The 24,513-nt window shown below is 47.3% G+C and overlaps 1 protein-coding gene across 2 annotated transcripts in view; it reads left to right on the top strand.

The window, feature by feature from the left end:
* Window positions 1-24,513, top strand: part of LOC119383575 (vesicular glutamate transporter 2) — a 223,497-nt gene that overhangs the window by 188,713 nt on the left and 10,271 nt on the right. For both annotated transcript variants that reach the window (XM_037651804.2, XM_037651803.2), the window contains exons 9-14: window positions 13,817-13,966; window positions 15,288-15,420; window positions 16,100-16,210; window positions 16,415-16,542; window positions 19,804-19,980; window positions 20,830-21,002. In XM_037651804.2, coding sequence (XP_037507732.1) covers window positions 13,817-13,966; window positions 15,288-15,420; window positions 16,100-16,210; window positions 16,415-16,542; window positions 19,804-19,980; window positions 20,830-20,988 — 858 coding nt within the window. In that variant the 3' untranslated portion in view covers window positions 20,989-21,002. The remainder of the gene's footprint in view (window positions 1-13,816; window positions 13,967-15,287; window positions 15,421-16,099; window positions 16,211-16,414; window positions 16,543-19,803; window positions 19,981-20,829; window positions 21,003-24,513) is intronic.

Genomic DNA, 24,513 nt, shown 5'->3' on the forward strand with positions numbered 1-24,513 from the left:
AGGAATAGTGACAAAGAAATTTTGTACCTTTTTTTTTTTTTTCCTGTTGGAATAAGTAGCTAACGACTCGCTTATCACGTCTGGAAACCTCGTTTGTTCGAGCGTGCGACTTTTGAGACTTTTGTATAGCGCCCAGTCGCAGTCCCGGTTTCGGAGAACACAGGGAGAGGCGGGTCCCAGGGTGGTATTTCTGTAAACACAATCGGCTACGTGAGCACACAAAACAGTGACGCACGCGCTCCTCTTCGGAATGCTACTTTTAGCGTTCCATCCAGCATGGCCGTGGTCAGAAACGAACATAACCATGGAGCACATAACTCTCCTGTCGAGCTAGAAGGAGCACGTCGCAGATGTGGTGGCGTCCTGCCTTTGATGGTGAGGGAACAAGTTAGAAAAGAAGTCCCCGAAAGGCCAATAATCAGATAAAAAGATCCTTGTTGAGCGTTCTGTGCTAAAGGACATAATCACTTGATGAATGCCCTTCTGATGCAAGTAGTGCCCGCATTTGTACCAGGTATTCAAAGCATATTCTGGCAAAAATCGACAGTAATTAGCCAGAAAACCTATTGTGCAATAAAGCATCTGAGCAACGCATGTAGTATAATTGGCATTGAAGCAATTGACCAGCGTAATCGGTTTGTTGATTGCATGGTACTCTAAATCGTCAAGAATTTCTTTTTTTTTTCTAAGCAGATTGTTGAGTGCAGCGCGGATGGCTTGCTCCCTCGTAGCAGTGTACGAAAAACGCGTAGCGCCCCCTGGAAGCAGTGGTGTATATTGAAGGATTACTGGTTGATGAACATGAAGGAAAGAAAAAATTACACCATCTCCCGCTAAAGGGGACCATGAGGCGATGCGAAGCCGTAGCACTTGCACGATCGCGTTCCGTTGGCGTTCGTTGGGCATGCTACTGACCTCGGGCATGCTATCGACCTCGCGTCGTGGAACGCGAAGAGGAACGCTGCGCACGTCGTAACTTCCCTCTAGCCTGGCCGTTAATTCTTACAGGGCAAGCGGGGAACGCGGTCGACAGGCGCGCGAGAGGGGGGGGGTGGGAGAGGAGAGACGGGGAGGGGACGCGCATGCTCTGGCGCTCACCGCGGCATTGCGCAGGAGAGGCGCGCGAGAGGGGGGAGCGTAGGAGAGGAGGAGGATGCGCATGCGCAGTAAGGGTGGTCACGCCGCACACCGCCACCACCACCACCGGATTGAACCCCGCCATAAGATGCTTCGCATCTAAAAGAGAGGAGGGAGCATTACGTCACGCAGCCAGCCTTGGCAAGCTTACCCGTTTTGAAGCCAGTCGTGTCGACCCAATACGTGACCTTTTGTGTCAAGATCACGCAAGACATGAGATCTACCGAGACTTCGTGGTATGGCGCCCGGCAGCTTTTAATCTTTAATCAAAACGCGCTTGTTCGGCGCAGACCTTCAGGCTCACGGAGGAGGTTCAAAAACAGAACGCCACCGGCACTACTAAAACCTACCGCGCGCTCTGACGTCTTGATCACGTGTGGGGCCGACACGGTGGGCTTCAATCGCGTGACGCAATACACTCTCCTTTTTTTTTCCTTCCTCCGTGTGGATGAACGTACCGGCCGTACCACAGTCGAAACGTCCCCTGGCGTCCTTTATGGAGTCACGGAAGAAACTAATGCATTAGAAAAACCGCCCGGGTAATAAAATATGACCGAAACAACAGACACAGATTCCCTTATGCATTCGCCTAAGACGACTCGAAGGCGATAGCCATTTTTAAAGACGATAGTCTTTCTTGGGGAACTTAAACGCAGAAATTTTGGTCTGTCTGTCTTTCTGTTTGTCGGCACGTCCCTCGATTCAGCCACTCGGCCAAAGTTGAACCACTTGCCCAAGGGCCAGCCGTCTTGAACTGGTACGGCTGTTCATACTTGTGAGCGTTGTCGATCAAAAAGTAAATATCATGCATATCTGAGGTGCAACATCACCAGGTAAGTATTAGGTGGCGTGTTCCTTTAATAGAAAATGCATACATACGTAATTTTAAGGACCCTAGTTTCTTAAGCTGCGCTGAAAATGCATAAGAATGGAATGGTATGCGTTCATCTTTGTTGAAACAGCGCTCACTAGACGACGACGAAGTAATAGAAGGCACAGGACAGGCGCTGCCTGTCCTGTGCCTTCTTTTACTTCGTCGTCGTCTAGTGAGCGCTGTTTCAACAAAGCTGAAAATGCGACTGCGCTGAAATTGCCTTCCTCCGTGCCCTTCGCACGAGCTCGTTGTTGTGTTTCGGTTTCGGTTCTGTATTGCACTGTACGAATGCCATGGGTTGGTGTTGAAAAACTTTAGTTTTGAGAAGGCCAAGAAGGTGAAAAAAATATCTAAAAAATGAAAAAGCAGCGTTGTGGGCGGCCTGCAGGCTGCCGGTTGTGGGTGCCGCTCTGGCATTCCTGTTTTACCCAGGCGACGTGTAAATAAAAGAGTGTGTGGAGAGTACTCGTTGAGTGCGGACGTTTCTCTGCTTCAGCGCTTCGCGCCAAACCGCGTTTTCGGGCTGGCTGGCCTCCCCGCCGGTCGCGTTGGTCACCGCCGGTCGTCGCCTGCTGCTGCGCCGGGACTACCAGCACGCAACACAGCACTCATGTTTCCCGACGTATTGCCTGATGGCATCCATATCTCACACAGCGCCTCTTCTATCGTCTTTACACGACATTTGCAGCGAAGCACGCAGATACGCGGCCAATTTTTTTCTTCTCAGTCGACTGTGACTGTAGGGTATCGACATCCGATGTATATAGGGATGCGAACCCCGAACCTTCCATGTATGTAGCATATCGATCCCTTCGAAGAATATAAGGACACGAAGATAGAACCTTCCATGTGTGTAGGGTACCGAACTCTCGACCTCCGAAGAATGTAAGGACTCGAACCCAAAACATTGCATACATGTACTGCATCGAACCTTCGAGATCCGAAGCATCAAATCGACATGTAACGAAGAGCGGATAATGATAAGTACTGCTAATGTGTAATTGTGTGCGGATACCCTCGATAGTGCATTGATGCAGATTAGAGAAGCTAGAGGCATATGAGCATGAGTTGAATCAATTTCAGTAAGGTCCATAAATTCCGATAACGCTTGCGAAAGGTTCGATAAGGACCGATAAGGCTCTGATGCATCCGGTGAGGCTCCATCGGGCTCGGATCGGGTCTGATGAGGTTCCATGAGTGACCGATTGCGTTCGATCTGGGCCGAAAGGGTTTGATGAATCTTGAATGCAGTTAGAATGGTCGAGCTCATTTACAAGAGGAGGATTTCAACATCCGAGGTTTCATATCCTAGGATGAAATCTAGGTTGATGTGTACGGGTTCATATAATAACACGTATACATAAACGAACGTCCGGGCCTGCTCGCAATGTACAGTCGCGCTCAATATGACTTGAAACACGGGAGCGCGTGGCCTCACGAGTTAAGGACTGCGCACTCCTTCCACTGGCCCTTAATTCTACAACTAAACATTGTTCTTTCACTGGAGTATGTTCCCGAAAAAAAATATTTAGTTACAGAAATAAAAGCAAGTTGAAGCCATGCGCAATCTTTAAACTCGTGAGGCCACGCGCTCTCGTGTTGCGAGTCATATTGAGCGCGACTGTACAACAACTAAGCAGACAAAAAATGCAGCGTCACATCCTGAAGCTTACTTTGGCGCCAGAAGAGCATTCGAGATTACATCTTCATCACCGGAACCGACAGCGACCCTTTCAGCACCAAATGTCATTGCGTATCCCGGCCCTCTAAGCCGCTACTGGCGGTGAAAACTGCGCGGTGCTTTCAAAAAAGCCTGTCGCCGACCGTGCTTGCCCTCTCCTTCTCACGCCCAAACACACCTCACCGACTCGAAGAGCGGATTCATACTCCCCTGTGACCGCGACTCTCAAATCCCCCGTTGCCGTATAGGATTTGCAGGTTTTCCCGGCGCTATACCCTCATCCCTAATGCATCCTCGAGAATAGATGGGGAGAGAGAGAAACGACGGTATATCCGGACGAAGCCACTGGCTGGGTTCGTGGCATCCTTCATCTATAAGCAGAAACAGGGGAAAGGGGGTGCGCTGTCTAAAAAAAAAACATAGAAATCAAACGGGAGAGTCCCGATCTCCGGCTACGGGTCTCTTGCGTTGTTTCTTTCCATTCCCTCTTGTTCCCTATCCGAGCAGAGGCAGCAAGCGAGAGTAAGGCAGCAGCGGGCGCTTCACTCTGGTCGCGGCGGCGTCGCCAAATGGGTCCACGTGATGACTCCATTTGCGAAGAGCTTTTATGCCGCCGCCGCCGCCGCGCCACGACTGCTATCCGGACGGCTGACTGCTCACCTCCCCATCGCCCATCCTTCCTTTCCACTGCCAATGCCAGCGGAGGCTCTTTGCGCGGGAAAGGAAGGTCGAAGTTGCCTTCTCCCTCTTTTGTCCCGGTTGTTGCGCGCTGGCGCGAATGTATCGCGCGCTCTGGCGTGCTGGAGCGCCCCGGTGCTTTGTAGTATGCTGGAGGAGCAGACGCTCCGTTATGGAGACTGGCTGGAGCAAGCTTTTGTGAGGTAGCGTGCAGAGAAATCGTGCGATCAATAAGTTAATCAATGAATAGATAGATAGATAGATAGATAGATAGATAGATAGATAGATAGATAGATAGATAGATAGATAGATAGATAGATAGATAGATAGATAGATAGATAGATAGATAGATAGATAGATAGATAGATAGATAGATAGATAGATAGATAGATAGATAGATAGATAGATATATAGATAGATAGATAGATAGATAGATAGATATAGATAGATAGATACCCTCTGCCGGTGTCGTTGTCGTTCGCCATCCATGGCGTTCGCTAAAACAGGTCGCGTGACCAGGTGGAAAGGACGAGTCTTGTGAGAAGGGGAAAGGGAATGAGGTCACGTGATCAACCACGGAGAGGAGGTGTTACTGATGGGGGGAGTGAATAATGAAATAAATAAAACAGAAAATGTTATACGTGGCTTCAACTTCCCTAACGTCGTAAACACCAAGGGACAGCGGAGCTGAGGGGACGCCTTAGTGATGGAGTGCAAAGTAATGCAAAGCTAGGACGTCGTCACTAAAGTCACACCACCTGCGTCACAGAGAAATATGTAATTCATGCTCACTCGTTCGTGGGCTTCTCGGCGATCAGCCTTTCCTGATACGGCAATCTGGCCCTTTGTCGAGGTTATCGAGGAGACTTGTCATTTCACGTTGACACTTTTCATTGTTGCCCAGATATGAACGCATGACAATCGTTGTTGCCTGTAGCAACTGAAGTGTTGCGCTGCTAAGCTCGTGGTTGAAGGTTCGATGCCCGGCATAGAGGAAGGAAACTGTTATAGGAGGGAGCACTGCGTAATGAGAAAGAAAGAAAGAAAGAAAGAAAGAAAATAAAGAAACAAAGAAAGAAGGAAAGGAAGAAAAAAGGAAGGAAGGAAGGAAAGAAAGAAAGAAAGAAAGAAGGAAAGAAAGAAAGAAAGAAAGAAAGAAGGAAAGAAAGGAAGGAAATAAAGAAAGAAAGAAAGAAGGAAAGGAAGAAAAAAGGAAGGAAGGAAGGAAAGAAAGAAAGAAAGAAAGAAAGAAAGAAGAAAAGAAAGAAAGAAAGAAAGAAAGAAAGAAAGTAAGAAAGAAAGAAAGAAAGAAAGAAAGAAAGAAAGAAAGAAGGAAAGAAAGAAAGAAAGAAAGAAAGAAAATAAAGAAACAAAGAAAGAAGGAAAGGAAGAAAAAAGGAAGCAAAGAAAGAAAGAAAGAAAGAAAGAAAGAAAGAAAGAAAGAAAGAAAAGAAAGAAAGAAAGAAAGAAAGAAGGAAAGGAAGAAAAAAGGAAGCAAAGAAAGAAAGAAGAAAGAAAGAAAGAAAGAAGAAAGAAAGAAAGAAAAAGAAAAGAAAGAAAGAAAGAAAGAAAGAAAGAAAGAAAGAAAGAAAGAAAGAAAGAAAGAAAGAAAGAAAGAAAGAAAGAAAGAAAGAAAGAAAGACTTCAGACACACACACGCCAAGCTTCGCTTGGCCCCATTTTCCCAAATAGTGCAAACGCTTTTATGAATTTTTTTTAATGCTCACAACACGTCGGAATGAGGTGATGCGAAACACAAAAGTATGGCATGTCCAAGTGCTCGCAATAAAGAAAACTCGGGTAGTACTACCCAACTATTACAATGAATCTTGTTGCTACTGTGGGAACATTTTCCGACTGTAAGAACACACGCAGGAGAAGAAGAACGAACTGTATTTAAAACAGAAAGAGGTCTGGGGGGGCCGACGTTGGTGGGCCCTGTTGGTCGGTGTCCTTAGTACGGGACACCGCAAGATTCAGCCGCCGCTCTTGACCTTTGGACTAGGGCCCGTTGGGCTTTCAGTCCAGAGCAGTCGCGGAGAGCGGTCTCCATAGGCGTGTGCAGGGTTCAGGGGGGCCGAAGGTTCATCACAGCGCCCCCCCCCCTACCCTACTAAGTCAATGTATGGGGCACATCTTGCGCCCCCCCCCCCTCTTAGGTGACCAGAAGGTTCAATGTATGGGGCAGATTTTGCGCACCCCCTCTTAGGTGATTAGGGGGGGCGCACTTGTGTGGAGGGATGGGGAAGGTGGAAGAGAGGGGTTTTGGGTGCATGACCCCGCCATGTGAAAGACGTCTGATGTCTCCCCGCAGTGCGGGCACTTCCCGTCTGTTAGGGTCCCAGAAACGAATTAGTGCGGGGCAAAGAGACATCAGTGCTGTCAAACGGAACTGGTTACCACAAGGCTACCCCACTCCTGTGCATTTTACGAATAAGAACACACGTGAACACTTTTGCGTACGACTATACAGCAATAACTGAACTGAAATTACAAGAAACTCTGACGAAACTACGTAGGACAAAGAGTGAGTGAGTCAGAACTTTATTTTGGTCCAAAAGTGGCAGAAGCTGAACGCGACTGGAGGCTGTATTTACATTCACGATATGTGGTTAAGATGAAGCTGAGAATCCGCCTTTTTCATTTTTCTTCTGCGGCCCTCTGCCTTTTTGGTGGGGTTTCGGTAGGGGCTGGGACATGCGGTATCGCCAGGACAAAAGCCTCCGAGATCAAGAGGCGTTTCGCCACTTTACCCCTAGGGAAAGGGCGCATGCGCCGTAGCATCGTGAACAAGGCGGACTAATAGGTGCACGTGACGACGACGGCGTATAGGGAGGAAAAGCTCATGTCGCAGCACGAGTTTAGAGATAAATGTCTGTTGCAACCCGCCTTAGTGGTCTGTGGTTATGGCGCTCTACTGCTGACCCGAAGGTAGCGGGATTGAATGCCGGCCGCGGCGGCCGCGTTTTCGATCGAGGCGAAAATGCTGGAGACCTGTGCACTTATATTTAGGAGCACTTTAAAGAACACCAAATGTTCAAAGTTATCCGGAGCCTTCCACTACGACGTCCCTCATAATCACACCGTAGTTTTGGGACGTAAAACCCAAACAGTTATTATTAAGTGCTGAGCACTTTAGGGGCCCGGCCTGTCGTACGCTGTCGTATGCTGTCATCATATGCTGTCGTAGCTTGGCGTAACGCAGGCAAAACCACGAATAGCATAGCCATCTGTAGCATATTTTGAGCGCGCGCTCGCGCCAAGGAGAAGTCTTCTTCCTCTTGTTCTTCGAGCTCCTTGATGATAATAAGTGCGGAGCACTTTAGGGACCCGAGCTGTCGTATGCTGTCGTATGCTGTCGTCGCTTGGCGTATAATGCAGGCAAAACCACGTATAAAAATAGAAATAAAAAGAGGAAGCAAGCGAGAAATAGAGAGTGGAGGAAAGGGAAAAAAATAGGAAGAAAAATAGAAAGATCAAAAAAGAGAGGGAAATAGACAAAGAAATAAAAAGAAAGAGAGAGAGAGAGAAAAGAAGACACTAAAAAACAGAAAAAGAAAGAAAGAGAGGAGGAAAGAAAGAGAGAACCGAAGAGAAACAAAGAAGGCTGCCCAGCTCCGCACTTCCTTCAGGCTTGGCACCACTGTAGTGCGAAGCTGCGTTTTATTGAAGGGGCTCTGCAACACCTTTCCAAATAATCAACGGATGGAGTTCATTGTCTCACGAATCGACTGCCGCGAAATGTTTAGAATCCGTCAAGTACGAGCGGAGTTATTGAGATTTCTCGCGCGCTGTAAGCGCTTTCTCTCTTCTCACATCCTGACGAGTGCGCTGGAAGCTAAGCGAGGAGGGATGACACGGGGGAAACAAGTTACGTCACGCGCGCGTCATGACCTTGAGCACGTCGCTCCATCCCGCGGAGGCCGCGGTAACTACGTAGCTCACGATGCTCAAATCAGTGAATGGCCGCAGACTTTGGTGGGTTTATGGCATCATTTGTCGAGGGAAGAGAGAGAGCGATTTCTAGCTGACTTTGAGAATTAATTGTAAATTCCAGGCCGCGTGCTGTGCTATAACTTTTGGCTCATGTGTTCTCTGAATCCTCGACTACCGATCGGCAGCGTTTTCCGACCGTGCTCAAACAGTGTTGTGGGACCCCTTTCATGTCTGTTTCATTCAAGCTAAGCGCGTGACTTGCGCGATTAGCAGCGCAGTCGTGCCGACGGCAGCTGCGCCTCCACTGACGTCCGTCCTTGGTACAGGACCTCTCGCATTGTTGTCTGTTGTCGTCGTTGTTGTTGTGTTTGGATTTCTCGCATGACACACGCGCGTTGGTGGGAGACGCTGTAGTAAATACGAATCCACGACTATAGATGACATCAGCGTTCCGACTATGCGGGCGCCATTCCACGTCTTGGGTCGCTCGGGTCCTTCAAGGGCAGAGGGGAGGCAAGTTAACCCAATTCCCCCAAAAATATACATGTTCCTTGCGCGCTATTCCAGATCGCAATGTCGCGAGATGCCACCACCAATGCTACTACTCGCGTCTACGCTTTTCGCCGGCCTTAGCGGTGCACGTCTTCGCTATGCTGGAGCTCTTCGTTGGGACCACTCTTTCTCAACGTTGACGTCCGCGAACACAACATGACTGCTCTGTCGAAAAGAGGAACGTAATTTAAGTAAGAAACAAGGAGACGAAGTGGAGAGGGAGGGGTGCGTTTGTCGCCACGTCGCGATGTGGCGGGTTGCCCTCCATTCAGTCGCCCAATCCCCGCCTCCTTTTGTGCATCTTCTTTGTATAGATTCCGAACCTAAAGCCCCGCTGCCTTTGTGCGCCGTTATGCACCGGCAAGCACAAAGGATGGGGCGGGTATGAATGGGGAGCGAGCGATGGCGAGAAGTGCAGAGGAGAGTGCTTTCTCTCCCCCCCCCCTTTTTTTTTACCCCACTGTGCTCTCGACATGAAAAAAAAGAAAAAAAGAAAGAAACATAGACCAAAAAGCAACACGCGCACCAAAGCGAAGGAGAGAGCTTGATCAGCGTGCGGCCCCTTAATGGATGTAGAAAGAGGGCCGCTCCTTTTATGCCGCGCCCAGCGCGCCGGGCCTTCGGCTAAAAGGTTATGGAAATGTATTAAAATTTTAGAGACGGTGGAGAGGAGGAACGCTGGGAGGGAAACGTGTCGTGTGGCAAGCACAGTGTTAAACCAGCCGTGGAAGCTTTTGTCGTGTCCCTTTCTCTTCACTGTGCGCGATTCCTTCTGCTTGTGTGGTGTGCACGAGTATCGGGCGTCCCGCAAAAAAAAAAAAAATTAAGCATCGACGTTAATTTCACCGTAAATTTTTCATCGCGACAGACGCGTTAAGACGATGAGCCCAAACGACGATAATCGTATACGTCGTACAGGACCACAGTGCGCCTTAAAACTCGAGCAGAGACTGAATTAGCGCAGCTTGAATAGGATGCTTTGCATTCACGCTGTAATAGTGTAATAGTGTCTGCACTGCGTTACGTGGACGTGCGCTGCTTATATCCAATGCTCAGCTATTATTCCTTCAGTACTATCACTGAGGCTATCCATAATTGACATAACGAAAAGTATATCAAACCTTACAAGACATTTTGCGTGGATTAAACAACAGAAAGAGATAGCGTTTCTTGTTGCTGGTGATTTTAATGCAGCAGACAAATGCTGAAGGACTTGCTGCAACAACCCTTAGCCAGCAACAAACTCGGTACAGATCGTGAATAAAGGTGCTACATTAACAGCTGCCTAACATCATTTGTGGCGGTGCTGCCTGTGTAATGTCAGCTGTGCTTGGCAGCGTTGGCTGTTCGCTTTTTTAACAATGTAATAAACTTTGGCTATGTTATCCCATGATTCAGTAAGCGTCCCTCGTCCCCGCAGGCATACGCCAACGAACGCTGCTTACGCTTCTTTTTGATAAAAGTGACGTTTGTGCTGTGACGTGAGTGCCGGCATTGTGTCAGACAATAAGCTACCCGTTTGAGTGTCAGCATGTCCGATATAAGCGCACGATATGCGCACAACTACTCGCATTACACCAAGATGTCGATACGCCTCGTTTGGCCTGGCTCAAGGTACGGCAGTACGCAGCTACTACTGAGTCCCTGACACAGGTCGTTCCTGACATGTGCCAGGGACTCAGCTGCCATTCGCATGCATTCACACTCGAACACCGCATTCCTATAGTATATTAGTAGAGCAGAGCCTTACTGTCACGGAGAGCCGGTATGTAAGCAGCTACAGAGGGAGGTCTCTTGAGGCGCACGCCTGTTCGTCCGAAGCTTCGAAAGTTGAACATACGGTTCCACGGTTATTTCTCGAGATTTGCTTCGGCGTGTTAATCGACAAGTCGGAATCAGACATCTGCGACTTTTCATCGATCTGGCTGATATGCCCAACTCCCGTTGGTTTTTAGGTTGTTGTTGTTGTTGTTGTTGTTGTTGTTGTTGTTGTTGTTGTTGTCGTCGTCGTAAAAATAAATAGTATACCCTTTAATTGAAAGAAAGCATAATTGTTTTATAAGTATATGTGTATTGTATAAGTGCTGTAAGGCCTGTGTTGTGTCTGAATTGAAGCAGTGTTTTGTGGTATCTGTCATTGTGTATCGAACGGTTATAGTTGGTCGTTGCACTGTAGCGGAGGCTGGCTTAAAGGAGGTGAGGGGGTCGTTCCGATTGTAATCCTGGGCATGTCCATATTAGGTGGTGCGGATCTATCTCCGCCAATGGGACGGAGCAGTATGGACAAGAGAGAGAAACATTTTAATGAAACGCTGGAGACGTTTGCCTGGCTATTCGCCTGACATACTACTCCAGGTGCTGGGTGACTATTATGACATATATAACACTGATAAACACATAACACATGCAGCCACAAGTAGCACACAGTGGTAAATGCGATCAGTTCCACGTTGTGGTCACAGACGGTTCCATGGCCACCCCTGCCCGAAGCTTCTTAAGCACGCTTCCTCCGTCCTAGTAGTCAACTAATAAAGCTACTTGATTGATGCTTGATCTCAAGAGTCCGCTCTACCTTCATTTTACTCTCAAGGACATATTCTGCTTATAGCAATACCCGCAACCCGCTTGTCCTTTATAACGCGATCGCGTCAAGGAGCTCGTTTCGCAGGAATTCCGGTGTCGGTGCCGGTGTCGGCGTCGACGTCGGTGGTTGTGAGCGAAAAATCAGCGTTCTCCGTGAGCGAAAATTCTTGATAGATGCAAATAAATAAAGAAACTTCGGTTGGAGTTGAAATCTAACCCAGGCCTTCTTCGTGACAAGCATGTGTTCTACCACCTAGCCACGCCATGTTTTCTTACACGGCGTTTATTACAAATGCTCTAAATGTATATACACATCGTACAAAATATTCAAACACAGAAAGAAGTTTCAAATAGCACTGTGTTCTAAAAAGGTATTACAGCAGCGCATTTCATGAACAGTGGATATCAGTCCGGCTGAAACTGTAATTGTTCATAAAAGTCTTTTAGCTCTAGAGTCATTTGTACGAAATGCGACCGCGGTGATACAATTGGTTTCGCATACCTGTCTAACATGCGAGTTTTCCATAGACTGTGCATACCCATTAATAAGAGCATGTCAGCGGGCATAGAATTGGTTTTTGGGTAGCACGAGATAGCGTATGCTATAAAAATTTTAATCAAGTTGTTTTTTAAAAGCTCTTTTCAGAACGTCCCAAAAGAGGATGGCGTCCTGACAGCTAATGAAACGCCATATTTGCTTGGAACGGCTTCCGAAAAAGACCCTATACGAATGTCATGTGATGTGAGGAGTCTGCTTAATGCATGTATTTTTGCTTGGCAGAAGCGTAGAATCGCGCCAGGCGTCAAAAACATGAGAATGGCGAACGAGTGGGTGTTTTAAAGGCCCACCCATTACAAAGCGCTCAGACATATTTTATCATCAGCAGCAGGAAAAGCATCAACAAAGTGTGCGGCTGCGTAGGTTCGCGTGCTGCCTTACGGAGGCGTAGTGGGTACTTCGCCAGTTCAAAAGGAAGAATCATGGCGTAGTGAGCACTTCGCAACTGTATACCTGCAGTAGGCAAGTAGGGTAGTTTTAAACGGTCAATGTTACTGGCACAGATGTTCCTTTCCTCGCGGCATGATTGAGGCGCGTACCGAGAACCGAAGCGAGGCTAGCGATTGGGAAGGCGATACGAACACGGTCCGATTACGCTATCGCGTTTTAATCTTCAAGCGAAGCTCAAGCGTCCTCTAACTTTTTTTTTCTAAGAATCTTAACCTCGGTACGCTCTCTCTGCTGAGCCCAGTTCAGTTGGAATTATACGTTCACTTCAATCGGAAAGAGACCGCCACGACCACCGTTATCAAAGAACAAAAAGCTGATACGCAGCAAACCAAACCTTGTGTTGACTTTCATGGGTCATGCTTAAAAGCGAAGACTAAACTGCACTGAAGTGTGATGACAAAAGAAAAACACGCTACAGCAGAGTCAGCGCACTTCGTTTTGTGTGCCTTGCATGTTCTTCGTGCGTTTTTGTGTAGTAGCTGCAATTTTACAATGCCGCAAAACCAAACGAGGCATTCGTATATCTAGGCGCAGCGCGAGTTCCGATGACCGTAATCAAGTCTATTTCAAGCACTTTGATACACCGGTTACTAAGCTGCAGATGAAGTGTTGGAGGCATCGATTCCAATGCCGCGTGCGCTGAATACATTTCACGAGACGGTCGCACAGAAAACAGCTTTAAAAGTTTAAACTAATGCTTCTTTTTCTCTCTCGCCTTCTATCCATCCTAACCGTCAACCAGGCTACTAAAGCAGGCTCCTAAAGTTGGCGCCGGTTACGGGAGCAGCGGTAACGTACAGTACTCACGGATTCAAAGGCGACATCAAAATTTTTAGTACAACGACTTTCTCTAAAGATAATGTTGGCTCTGATCTACGCATTCGAGTCGTGATTACGCCGATATGACTGGAACTGAAGACGGTAGAAACGAAAACATGTGCATTACTTAGCCCTAAATTGTCCTATTTCAATCCGTGAGTACTGTACATGGTTATTTGAAGCAAAATAAAGACTCCACGGGTGTACCTATCCGAAATCACGCTCTCGCCCTTTTTTTCTGAAATGACTGACACAGAGAGGCGAAGATTGTAATTTTATTCACAGCAGTAAAGCCTTAATGAAGCCAATGGTAATGAGCAGCGCATTCGACGGTGAACTCGTCGTCGTCGTCATCGTCGTCGTCGTCGTCGTCGTCGTCGTCGTCGTCGTCGTCGTCGTTGTTGTTGTTGTTGTTGTTGTTGTTGTTGTTGTTGTTGTTGTTGTTGTTGTTGTTGTTGTTGTTGTTGTTGACGACACCGTGCACACATTGCACTGCTGCAGTAAGTTTCGCAGGCTGATGCAGTGTTTTGTTTTCTTCTGCGTGCAGTTGAAGACGACTCCATGGAAGAACATCTTCACGTCGCTGCCGGTGTATGCCATCATCGTGGCTAACTTCTGCCGCAGCTGGACCTTCTACCTGCTCATAATATCGCAGCCCATGTACTTCGGACAGGTCTTCAAATTCGAAGTGGACAAGGTAATCATTCATTCATTCATTCATTCATTCATTCATTCATTCATTCATTCGGCCTAGAGTCCTAACCCGCAGTCCCAGCACACCACAAACGATATGAGGCACTGTAACGAATCGCTTCCGGGAAGTTTTCATGTGAACATTACCGCATCCCGTATCTGCCGGAATGCGACTGCCGCACGAAAGAATCGAACCGACGACCATTTGCTTCTCAGCCGAACGACGTAGCCTGCAGTATTTGACGAAGTGGAGGGCTGTTAGGCGCCTTTCAGAAGAGAAGCAACTTTATTATTTTAGAGAGAGAAGCAACTTTATTATCGTCTTTCAGAAGATGTTCGGTTTCCATGGCTTTGTGTCGCACCGTTATGCTTGCGTTCTATCAAGCCCTCTTCGGGGAATGCAAAAGGGTTATTACGCTTTTAAAAGGCACTTGGGTGACATACGTCACGTACGATAAAATATGGTGGAAGCTACTGAAGTATTGACATATTTGAAGTAAATAGCACGCTTTTAAGCGAACATTTCACGTGAGTGTTCCATCCCAGTTTACTGCGTTCTAAGCAGCTTATCCCTGAAAGCCGTCCCACGAGAGACCTGTCTCGAAACATATTCTTCAAAAGCCGCCTGCACTCTCTCAAAGTGGCTATAATAAGCCTACCTTGGGAGCGGCCCGCTACGTGCTAGTTCACGCCCCGACAGACCTGACTAAAGTTTTTTCCGTTGCATTGCATTCCATTACAACGGACATTAATTAAACAACTAATAATATCTACAATTTTTCTCAGAAGGTTTATTCGTTCGCCAAGTAAATCGTTCCGAATGGCATCGTTCACACGTTTATATTTCAGCAGTGTTGTACCTTTCGCTGGACCCACCATGGTGGTCTAGTGGTTATGGTGTTCGACCGCTGACCCGAAGGTCGCGGGATCAAATCCCGGCCGCGGCTGCTGCATTTTCGACGGAGACGAAAATGCCCGAGGCCCGTGTGCTTATATTTAGGTGCACGTGGTCGAAATTTCCGGTGCCCTCCTCTACGGCGTCCCTCGTAATCATATATCGTGACTTTGGGACGTTAAACCCCAAAAAATTACAATGCGTATACGCTCTTCTAAACTAGGTTTGCTGTCACGGAACAGGGGCATCCGTAGCAATTTCGGCGAGTTAGATCGGTTACCCGTCTGCATATGTGCACAAGCTTGATACGAGTTGGTTCCTCTTCCGTTATCAGTGCTACAGTGCTGCGAACTCATGCTATCTACTAAGCTCTTCGAAGTAGCTGAGCATGCGCATTTCTGACCATTGCCTGCTCTCTTCCGTTGCGCAGTCGGGACTCCTGGGCGCCCTGCCACACCTGTGCATGACCCTCGTCGTGCCCCTTGGAGGCCAGCTGGCCGATTACCTGCGGACGCGCCAGATACTCAGCACCACAGTCGTCAGAAAGATCTTCAACTGTGGAGGTGGGCACTGCTTGCCACCTACACCGGGCGCTGCTTTTGCCACCTTGGCACCGTACGCGCAATACTCGTGCGCGCGGGCTTACGCTTTACGACATTCTACACATACATACATACATACATACATACATACATACATACATACATACATACATACATACATACATACATACATACATACATACATACATACATACATACATACATACATACATACATACATACATACATACATACATACATACATACATACATACATACATACATACATACATACGTGTAATGTATAAGCCGAGATTGTAGTAGTTCTATAGACTTAACTGATGACGCACAATTCAAAGACATCTAGCAAACTGTTTCCACGTCACCATTTCCGTGTCGCACAAACAACACACCGCGCGTGTAGACAATGCGATGTAAATATAAATGTTGTAACTTCCCTCGAAATGCGTTAGCATTCGGAGGGGAAAAGTGGCAAAAATAAGTGCGCGAAGTTGTGTGAAGCGGACCATCTGGCTGTGGCCGGCCTAGCGTACTAACTCGCGCAATACCAGCACTAACGCTTAATTTTGACTAGCGTTGGCTAGGAAGGTAGTGAAAAGTAATTAAAAATAACTAATCGTAATGCGAGCGCGTTTCTCTCGCATTTGTCGCTAAATCATCACTGAATTTCTTTTGCCAGGCTTCGGCATGGAGGCTGTGTTCCTCCTGGTGGTGGGCTACACCCGAAGCACGCCCGTGGCCATCTCAGCGCTGACACTGGCCGTGGGATTCAGCGGTTTCGCCATATCAGGTCAGGATATCACGCACGTATCACACGTAGGTTGATAGCTGCGATAAAGGGTAGTTTGTACTTTCGTTTTCACCGTCAGTGCACCGACTCTTTTTCTTTCTTGTTGCAATCAGAAGTCATAGGCGTTCGAAAGCATATCAGTATTAGACTGATCTTCACAGTCCGTTCTTTTTTTAACTCTATGTTTTAACCTCTATGTCGCAGGTTTCAACGTGAATCACCTGGACATTGCCCCTCGGTACGCCAGTATCTTGATGGGGCTGTCGAACGGCGTCGGCACACTGGCCGGCATGCTATGCCCCATCGTGGTGGAGTACATCACTGACAAGAAGGTAAGCTTCTGGTTCTTGACCTATGTGCGGTCATAGTCGAAGAATTGCTAAGTAGCGCTTAAAAAAAGGCTTAGAAATTGACTTTAGATAAGAGGATAAGCGTGGTTTAAGCAAGCAATCGGTTTTACACGAACCACTCGCACGTCATAGACGACTATCCCGTCCACGGTGCACATATTCTCTCTTACGATCGTTCTTATAGGATCTATCTTTATGACAGCAAATACACGCGACTTGCATTTTTTTTTCTGAAATACTGTTTAATCGCAGTTCCGTGCCTTGTACGAAGCCGTCTACGGTGATTGCATTCGTTTCTTAGACATTTGATGAAGGGAACGAAGTACGCCGACTCAAAGAAAAGCTTAAAAGAAAACGACGTTTCGGCTTCCATACGGGAGCCTTGTTCACAATGAGGCCAAACAACTATTAATGTCTCCTATATAGGTTTCAGACACTGAATCGCAATGATGGAAACCTTCTCTCGTCCTACGTGCGGTGCTTGCGTCACGTGCTGAAACCTATATAGGAGACATTAATAGTTGTTTAGCCTCATTGTGAACAAGGCTTCCGTATGTATGGAAGCCGAAACGTCGTTTCCTTTTAAGCTTTTATTTGGTCGGTGTACTTCGTTCCCTTCATCACGTTTCTTCCCGACCAGACGGGTTTCTGTCGAACTCTGGATTTCTTGGACTTTTGTACTGAAATTATTTGCTGCACAACGAATTAGAGATCTCCCTCTCGCCCTCATATATGAGCAAAATAAGTTGAAAGGCGAGATACAAGAACAAATCAAGTCGCCTCTAAGTGTGATTCCATAGGCGCACTGTGCAATGTGGTGTTTCGACCATAGTGTCCAACTTCAATATTCAGAATGACGCGTGATATGAGCTCGGATGAGCTGGGAGTAATATAGGGTTATTGGAATGCAATTAGCGTGTCTTGAGTTTCCCTTCGCTCAAATCAAATCAAAGCACACACACACACACAACGCACAGAACTGTTTTGGCTTCCATAAAATTCCCCTGCTTCTGATTGTCGCAGTGACGTGGGCGGAAGTGGTGGTCATCGCTGCTGTGAAACAGGAAAGAATCAAAGCGTGCGGGTCGCCACCTTTCTCTTTGTCGGTTTCAGTGCTCGGCTGCTGACCCGAAAGTCGCGGGTTCGATTCCGGCCGCGGCGGTCGCATTCCGATGGAGGCGAAATGCTAGAGGCCCGTGTACTGTACGCGATGTTGGTGCTCGTTGAAGAACACCAAGTGGTCGAAATTTCCGGAGCCCTCCATTACTATACGGCGTTCCTCATAATCATATCGTGGTTTTGGCGCGTAAAACTCCGAATAATAATCATATAATTATTATCTATTTGTCGGTTTGAAGTGACGAGAAGGCGGCTCTCCGACTGCCACTGCTAGCATGAGCATTGCGCGCGCGCGCAGCAGTGTCGCCAGCTTAACCGACGTTATAGCCACGAAGAAATAACTCAATCTAAAATGCAAAACGTTAACATCTTGCATTTTAGGTTGCGTTATGGATAAGACGTGCAGAATTCTGCACGTCTTATCCATAACTGTGGTGAAAATTGTGTCCGCGTAGCCTTATATTACAGACCTTATATCCTTACTTTTATTTACCGTAGCACAGATTTCCTTGCACAGCCAAATTATAACGATGCCACGGGAGAAAGGCAAAATGAAGCACGTACTCTTGTAGGGAACAGCGCAGCAGATGACGCTTGCATCAGAGTGCCTTACGCGTTTTGCGCGTTATCTCACCGATCTCGCCCTTCTCAGCGCAAAAAGAAACGCGCTGGAAACGCGTGTGCAATCGAAATGTATATGATATTGCTCAGTATTCGGTAGACTGTACTTCAAACGAAAGTAGCTGTAAGTAAACTCTGTGTACGGCTGCTCTTGTCTCTGTACTATTATTTTTTTAAGCTTTTAAGCGCTGTTTCATCAAGTTCAGAAAGCATACACGCTTGCGCAGCGGTGGCTCGGTGGATATGACGCGCTGTTGCCAAACGCCAAACACGATGTCGTGGGTTCGATCCTTAGTCGCACGGCACGTTTGCGTGGAGACGAAATGAAGAAATAGAAGCGGCTGTGTACTTAGGCTCCCAGTGGCACATTTAAAGAGACCTAGGTGTAAAAAAAAGTAATTCGTTAATTCTGAGCTACGCGTATTACCCCGTGATTACAGTCAAAAGTTAATCCACTAATCGTACACTACACTCTAAGAAAAGAAAAAAAAAGAGTTCTTTGAGAGTTCCGGCTTGCCACGTATATGACTTTCTTTAAAGGGACACTAAAGGCAAATAACGATTTATGTCAGAGTGAAAGCTCAATGTACGTATGACAACGTCTAAAACGGCAATATTATCAACAGCAGTGCCCTACTTACCGAGAAATTAAGCTAAATGTATCACACGATGAGCGCCACGAGCGGGACACTTTGGAAATGATCCCGATGACGTGAGAGCGTCCAGCTACAATTAATCACTATTAATCAAACTAGCTGCAATAAAAAAAGGAAACTTCCGTGCATCAAGAGACGTAATAAAATGCTGCTTGTTCGTTTCTGTTTGATTCACGGAAAAAAGAACCTCTTTGGCGTTGCCATGGGGAACGGCACGCATGGTTCAAAGGTTCCGTTTTCGCCGAACTGCGCTTCGCCCGGCGTCCTGCTTCGCTCACGCGGTCGCGTCTCAGTGGTAGCTTCGGTATCGTGTAATGCCGCGTGTGTTTTGCACGCTCGTGAAAGTCGCTGTGACAGAAAGTTCGACAAAATGCCGCAGGTATGTGATCTTGCCGGATGCCCGAATGGTGCACGCCGCCAGTGCACGCCGCCGCGCAGTAAAGGCGGGCAACGTTGGGCACGGCAGCAATGACGTGAGAAACACCGCTTTCAAGCGGGTGACTTGAAGTGCGCTAACGCGATGCGGACCACTAAAACGTGATTTCGTTTCAAAATAAGCAATTCCTTGGGACTAAAGTAGCACTACGAGGTTTCTGGACCGCTATTTCAACAATCAACGTCGACTTAATATTTGCCTTTAATGTCCCTTTGAAGGGACACGCTAACTCTCTTGTGGGTCACACGACTATCTCCAAAGAGAGTTCACGTGTCTCTTTAAAGAGAGTCATATACGTGACAAGCCAGAACCCTCAAAAAAGAGTCAAAGCTCTTTTTTTTTCTTAAGAGTGTACGGCGTTCCTCGCAGTCCACTGCGCAGTTTGATAACGACCTCGCTGAAAACGTGCAGTTACACGGCGGCGACTACGCGTCCCGCTGGGAGAAGGTGTTCCTGATTGCTAGCCTGATCCACTTCGGTGGCGTCGTCTTCTACGCCATCTTCGCGTCCGGAGAGAAGCAGCCGTGGGCGGAACCTCCGCGAGAGGACGAAGGACCTTCGTGGAATCCGCTCGAGAATGCCTTTAAGGTAAGGGCGCTTAGCACCTGGAGCGCACTACCCTTCAAAAGTTTCGAATAGATACTCGTCGCACTCGCAATTCGAGCAATCAGACATAATCTTGACCCTAGCTATCGCACGTCGCCGTGACCAGCACAGCGACTGCGTGATCGGTTACGTCACAGCTCGTCGCGAGGGAACACTGACGGCAAGCATGTGATAAGGACAAGCCGGATGCCACCATGGTACCTCGTTTCATCTGACCCCCAGACCCCGGCCAGATATGGCTGCTTCCAACAAGCGATGAATATGCTGGTCTATACGATGAAAAGTAAAAAAAAAAAAGTAAGGTAGAAGTCACTGATAGCGACTGTTGGACAGCATTAGCTTAATTCAAATCAATTTTAATTTAGTTCGGCCAGCATATCTATACAAACCACCTAAAATGTGAAGCTGTTATTACGGCCGATAGCCTACATCAGCCGACATTGGCCAATATACGCCAATACTTACCGTCACTTAGCCAACATACGGCAACACGAGCCGACATTTGCCAGTATGAAGCCAAAACTGGCTAATATTAGCAGTCACTTAACCATTATCTGCCAACATTAGTCAAGATTAGCTAGAACTAGACGATAATTTACACTACATTGGCCGTTACTAACCAAGTGCTGGTACTGTGCAAGTAAATACGGTAGAACAGGACGCCGTTCACCGCTCTTCACAAATTACGTAGGGTACTATGCTGCCTTTTGAATGTTCTCGCATATAAAAAAAAAGAAAACAGCTCCCTTCATTTCAGTAGCCACGTTCTGCAGTGGCCTTACTCAACGGAATGTTTGACAGCGACGTTTTGCTTCGCTTTTCTCTTCAAAGGAGGACTCGGCAGCGAACAGTGCGACGCAGCAGCAGTCGTCCTTCCAGCGCCAGACATCGTACGGTGCCACGGCCGAGACAAACTTCCCCGTGTACGAAACACGCGAGGAACGCGTCCAGGAACCATCCCGGGACGCGTACGACCAGAGGGACTTCTAGCCGGAGAACTAAGGGTGCGTACCGAAGCTCGCTCAGAGACTATTGTCATTAAATCATCACCTAAAGGTAATCTAGCACGCTTCGTGAGCAGTTCGCGCATGGCAATTTCACAACGACCAAGTGAGAAAGGGGGCTCGAACTTTACGTCGCGCCTCTTTAGCTTCGTATTCGTTCTATTTTTAAAACTTCCGTCGCCTTATTGCAAGCTTACCTTTCGTCCTTCCCGTTGCCTTCAAGTGCCGCCACGTTACATCTATGTCATAGCTAACAACCACTGGAGCACTTCTGGTCCATCACGTGGATTTCGAGTGACTTAACTCCAATTTTAATTTCACTTTCGATTCCCTCTTCTGGTCTCAGCTACCTCTTGTTGATCACTTATGGCCACATTTGACTCACTTTCGGTTTTTACCTGAACTGATCTGGTCTACGCTTACACGTCACCTATACACAACCACCTCGTACTGACTTCACCACGATCGGCCCCTGATGCAAGCGCATTAAAGAAAGCTTCAGTGGAGTGTCGTGTGTGTGTGTCTTAAGCAAATGTCGTCATCAGCTCGCCTGCTGAACCCTTTACACATCGAATCAAGTAGAAGCCACCCTAAACTAGGATACACGGCATCGTAGCGACACCCATTTAGTAGAATTGCTTCTGAGGGCTCTGCCGTGTCATACGAGGCACGAAGTTTCCAAAGCTATCAAGAATAGGCAATCGGTACGTTGGCCCTTCAGTGGGCGCCTGTCGCCGGCTTCATGCTCACGTATTCACGCAACCGTGAAGAGCTGTGAAGCCGTACCCGCTCGTGAACGGCAGCTTTATTAACGAAAAAGAGTGCTTGGCTATTTCTTACTATAACCACGAACCTAAGAAGCGTACTTCTAATGGTAGAAGTCACTGGTCGCAACAACAATACGTGCGTGTGTACTGAAATGTCGGAGTAGTTCTGGATAGCTTCATGTTGTCGTCCAGAGAACGAGGGAGTATTTTTGTTATGTCATCGTCGCTGTCCCACTTACATTCGTTGGCGAAGTCGTGATTTATTCGCGTCCAAGTATTTCTCGTTTACTAGATGCTACGAGTTAGACATTCGGCATGCCCAGTGTACATGCATATTTGTCTGTAATACGTTAGTTAAGTGAATTATAGTTAGTCGAAAATGCCCCTGGGAAAGGTGATGAAGTGGCGGTTGGTAAAGATGTAGCAGACGGGATGTGTTCAGCAAACTACGGCAGCTCACGCCAAGTGTGCAGACGCCCAGTGGGTCTCCTATGCTATATAATTTTCCATTGCTTACAGTGTGACCTGGCTTGCGCAGAAAAAAAATGAAGAAGCCACGCAAGACTTGATGACAGCGAACTCGGTCGATCCAAGTAGGAGGTTTTATCGGCTAATGCTACATCACTTTGCTAAGACTAAGTTTCAAACTTGGTTTAAGCAGGACTATTTTTCAGCTTTTTATGGCTCTTCGATCGACCCCCTTCTCTATTATCAAGTCTTGCGCGGCCGAGCACAAGCTTCTTCATTTTTTTTTTTTTAATGGCGTAAACGGTTGCTAGGCGACTCTTTTGTTTAAACTTGGCGCGGTTACACTTAAGTCATTTCTGTTGCTTCGGCGCGGCCCCTCCGCAGCTATTGCTAAGGCGCATACGCGGCTTGGCATGACGTCACACCAGCTGGCGCGGTAGCGAGGCGAGGCGAGGCCAGGTGGTGCGCAGCTGGGGCGTCAGTGGTTGCTAGGCAACGGCGTGGCGAGATTTCTTGCGGGGAACAGCCGTTTCTATGCCGTCTTAACAGCTTCGCTGTTAAAACATTGAGAGCAGGCTCGGGCCTGGTTACTATATTGTAAATCTTAGTAATGCTATAATTAGCATTCGAATAGCTGCGGGCACACCCTAATCCCGCAAGAAGTCAAAAGGCAACCCTGATGAGTTGTTCATTGCTATCGCTCCCCCCTTCCTCTCCCTCCATCACACTCCTCTCCCTCTCTCTCCTCTATTCTCTGTTTTAGCCTAGCGGACTCCGTTCGATGTAAACAAAATTATTTTTTCTTTCCTTTTTCTCCTGTAAAGCGTGCTTTACCTGTTAGGCATGCCTGTATTGAGGCAAAGCTTACTGTAGTTCTCCGTCACTCGCTAGCGCACTCCGCAGTGTTGCGTCGAGCGTCACACAGCCCCGAAGAGTGGCCAAGCTGTACCCGCTCATGAAAGGCGGCTTTATTAACGGAAAAGAGTATTTGGCTATTTCCTACTACAACAAAGAACCTCAGAAGCGTCCCTTCAACTTAATTTCTCCTAACTTGTTTTATCCTTGAAGTTTTAGAATATTGTAAGCCATAGCAACTTTTCCTCTAGTATCGTACTTTGAAAAACACATAAATATTTGTTGTCTGTATATCTTCGATCACTAAGTGTCCATGTTCAGGGCTCCGAAAAACCTTAACAGCGCTGCTAGGCGCACCAGCTTCGTGACTGCCCACACAAAAAAGTCACAGTTTCGCCGCAAGGGCGAAGCAATGAATGCGATAGCAGGAAACTAATGCTATACGAAGTGAGGCTCGCCAATGGATACTCTCAGTTTGAACAGCGCTCCTGTTGCAAAGGCGGCCGAAGCAGCGAAGAAAACTAGCGTGCTTCAAGTGTCGAGCTGTGACACTTGATAGTTCTCGCACATCGTCTGTTTGTTCGTTTAGCGGCGTCCCTTGAGATCGAGTGACTTCCGTACGCTCCGTAACATGAGCGCGGATACCACGGTGAAAGCTTGAAACAACCCTCTTCCCTTCACCGCCAGAAAACCACGCGAGCAGACAGCGGAAGGGCAAGGTTCTCCCTGCGCAATAAGAAGCGAGCGAGCTCGCCGACGACTTTTAAATGCGCCCGTCGTTCTCCTAACGCCATCTCGCTGGTAATGAAGAAACGCTTATAAGCGCAGCCGTCTCTGAGTCCTCCAGCGGTAAATGGTGTGTATATAACGCTCGCCGTTACCTACGTGGAGGATCTGCGTTTCGTGGCGTAGTGGCTAGCGCCACTCGCTGCGGAGCAAGTGGTCCCTGGTTCGATTCCGCGCTTCGGGAGCATTTTTCTGAATTATTTTTCTTTGGGGCTTATATATATATATATATATATATATATATATATATATATATATATATATGTATATATATATATATATATATATATATATATATATACATACATACTTATACATATACGGTGCATGACGGCGACGGCAAAATTCAGCCGAGACTGTCCATATAATTGCTATCGCAATAAAAATTGTCTCTCGGACGGCAAAGCGGCTGTTCGTATCTAAGGCACTTGCTGTCATAACTATACAGGAAAGTCAGTTGTTCAACTGGATAATCGCGTATATTAAAGAGCAAGTTTAGACGAACAGTCGGGGCCAACGGATCTTCTGCCTACATTGTATGCTTATGAGGCGTAAAATAGTACCAACACACGTCACACTGTACTTCCACAGTCATCAAAAGATAGAAAGCAGAAAGTGCAGTGTGTCTCCTTGAG

The sequence above is a fragment of the Rhipicephalus sanguineus genome, chromosome 2 (assembly GCF_013339695.2).
Source record: "Rhipicephalus sanguineus isolate Rsan-2018 chromosome 2, BIME_Rsan_1.4, whole genome shotgun sequence".
NCBI classification, from domain to species: Eukaryota; Metazoa; Arthropoda; class Arachnida; order Ixodida; family Ixodidae; genus Rhipicephalus; species Rhipicephalus sanguineus.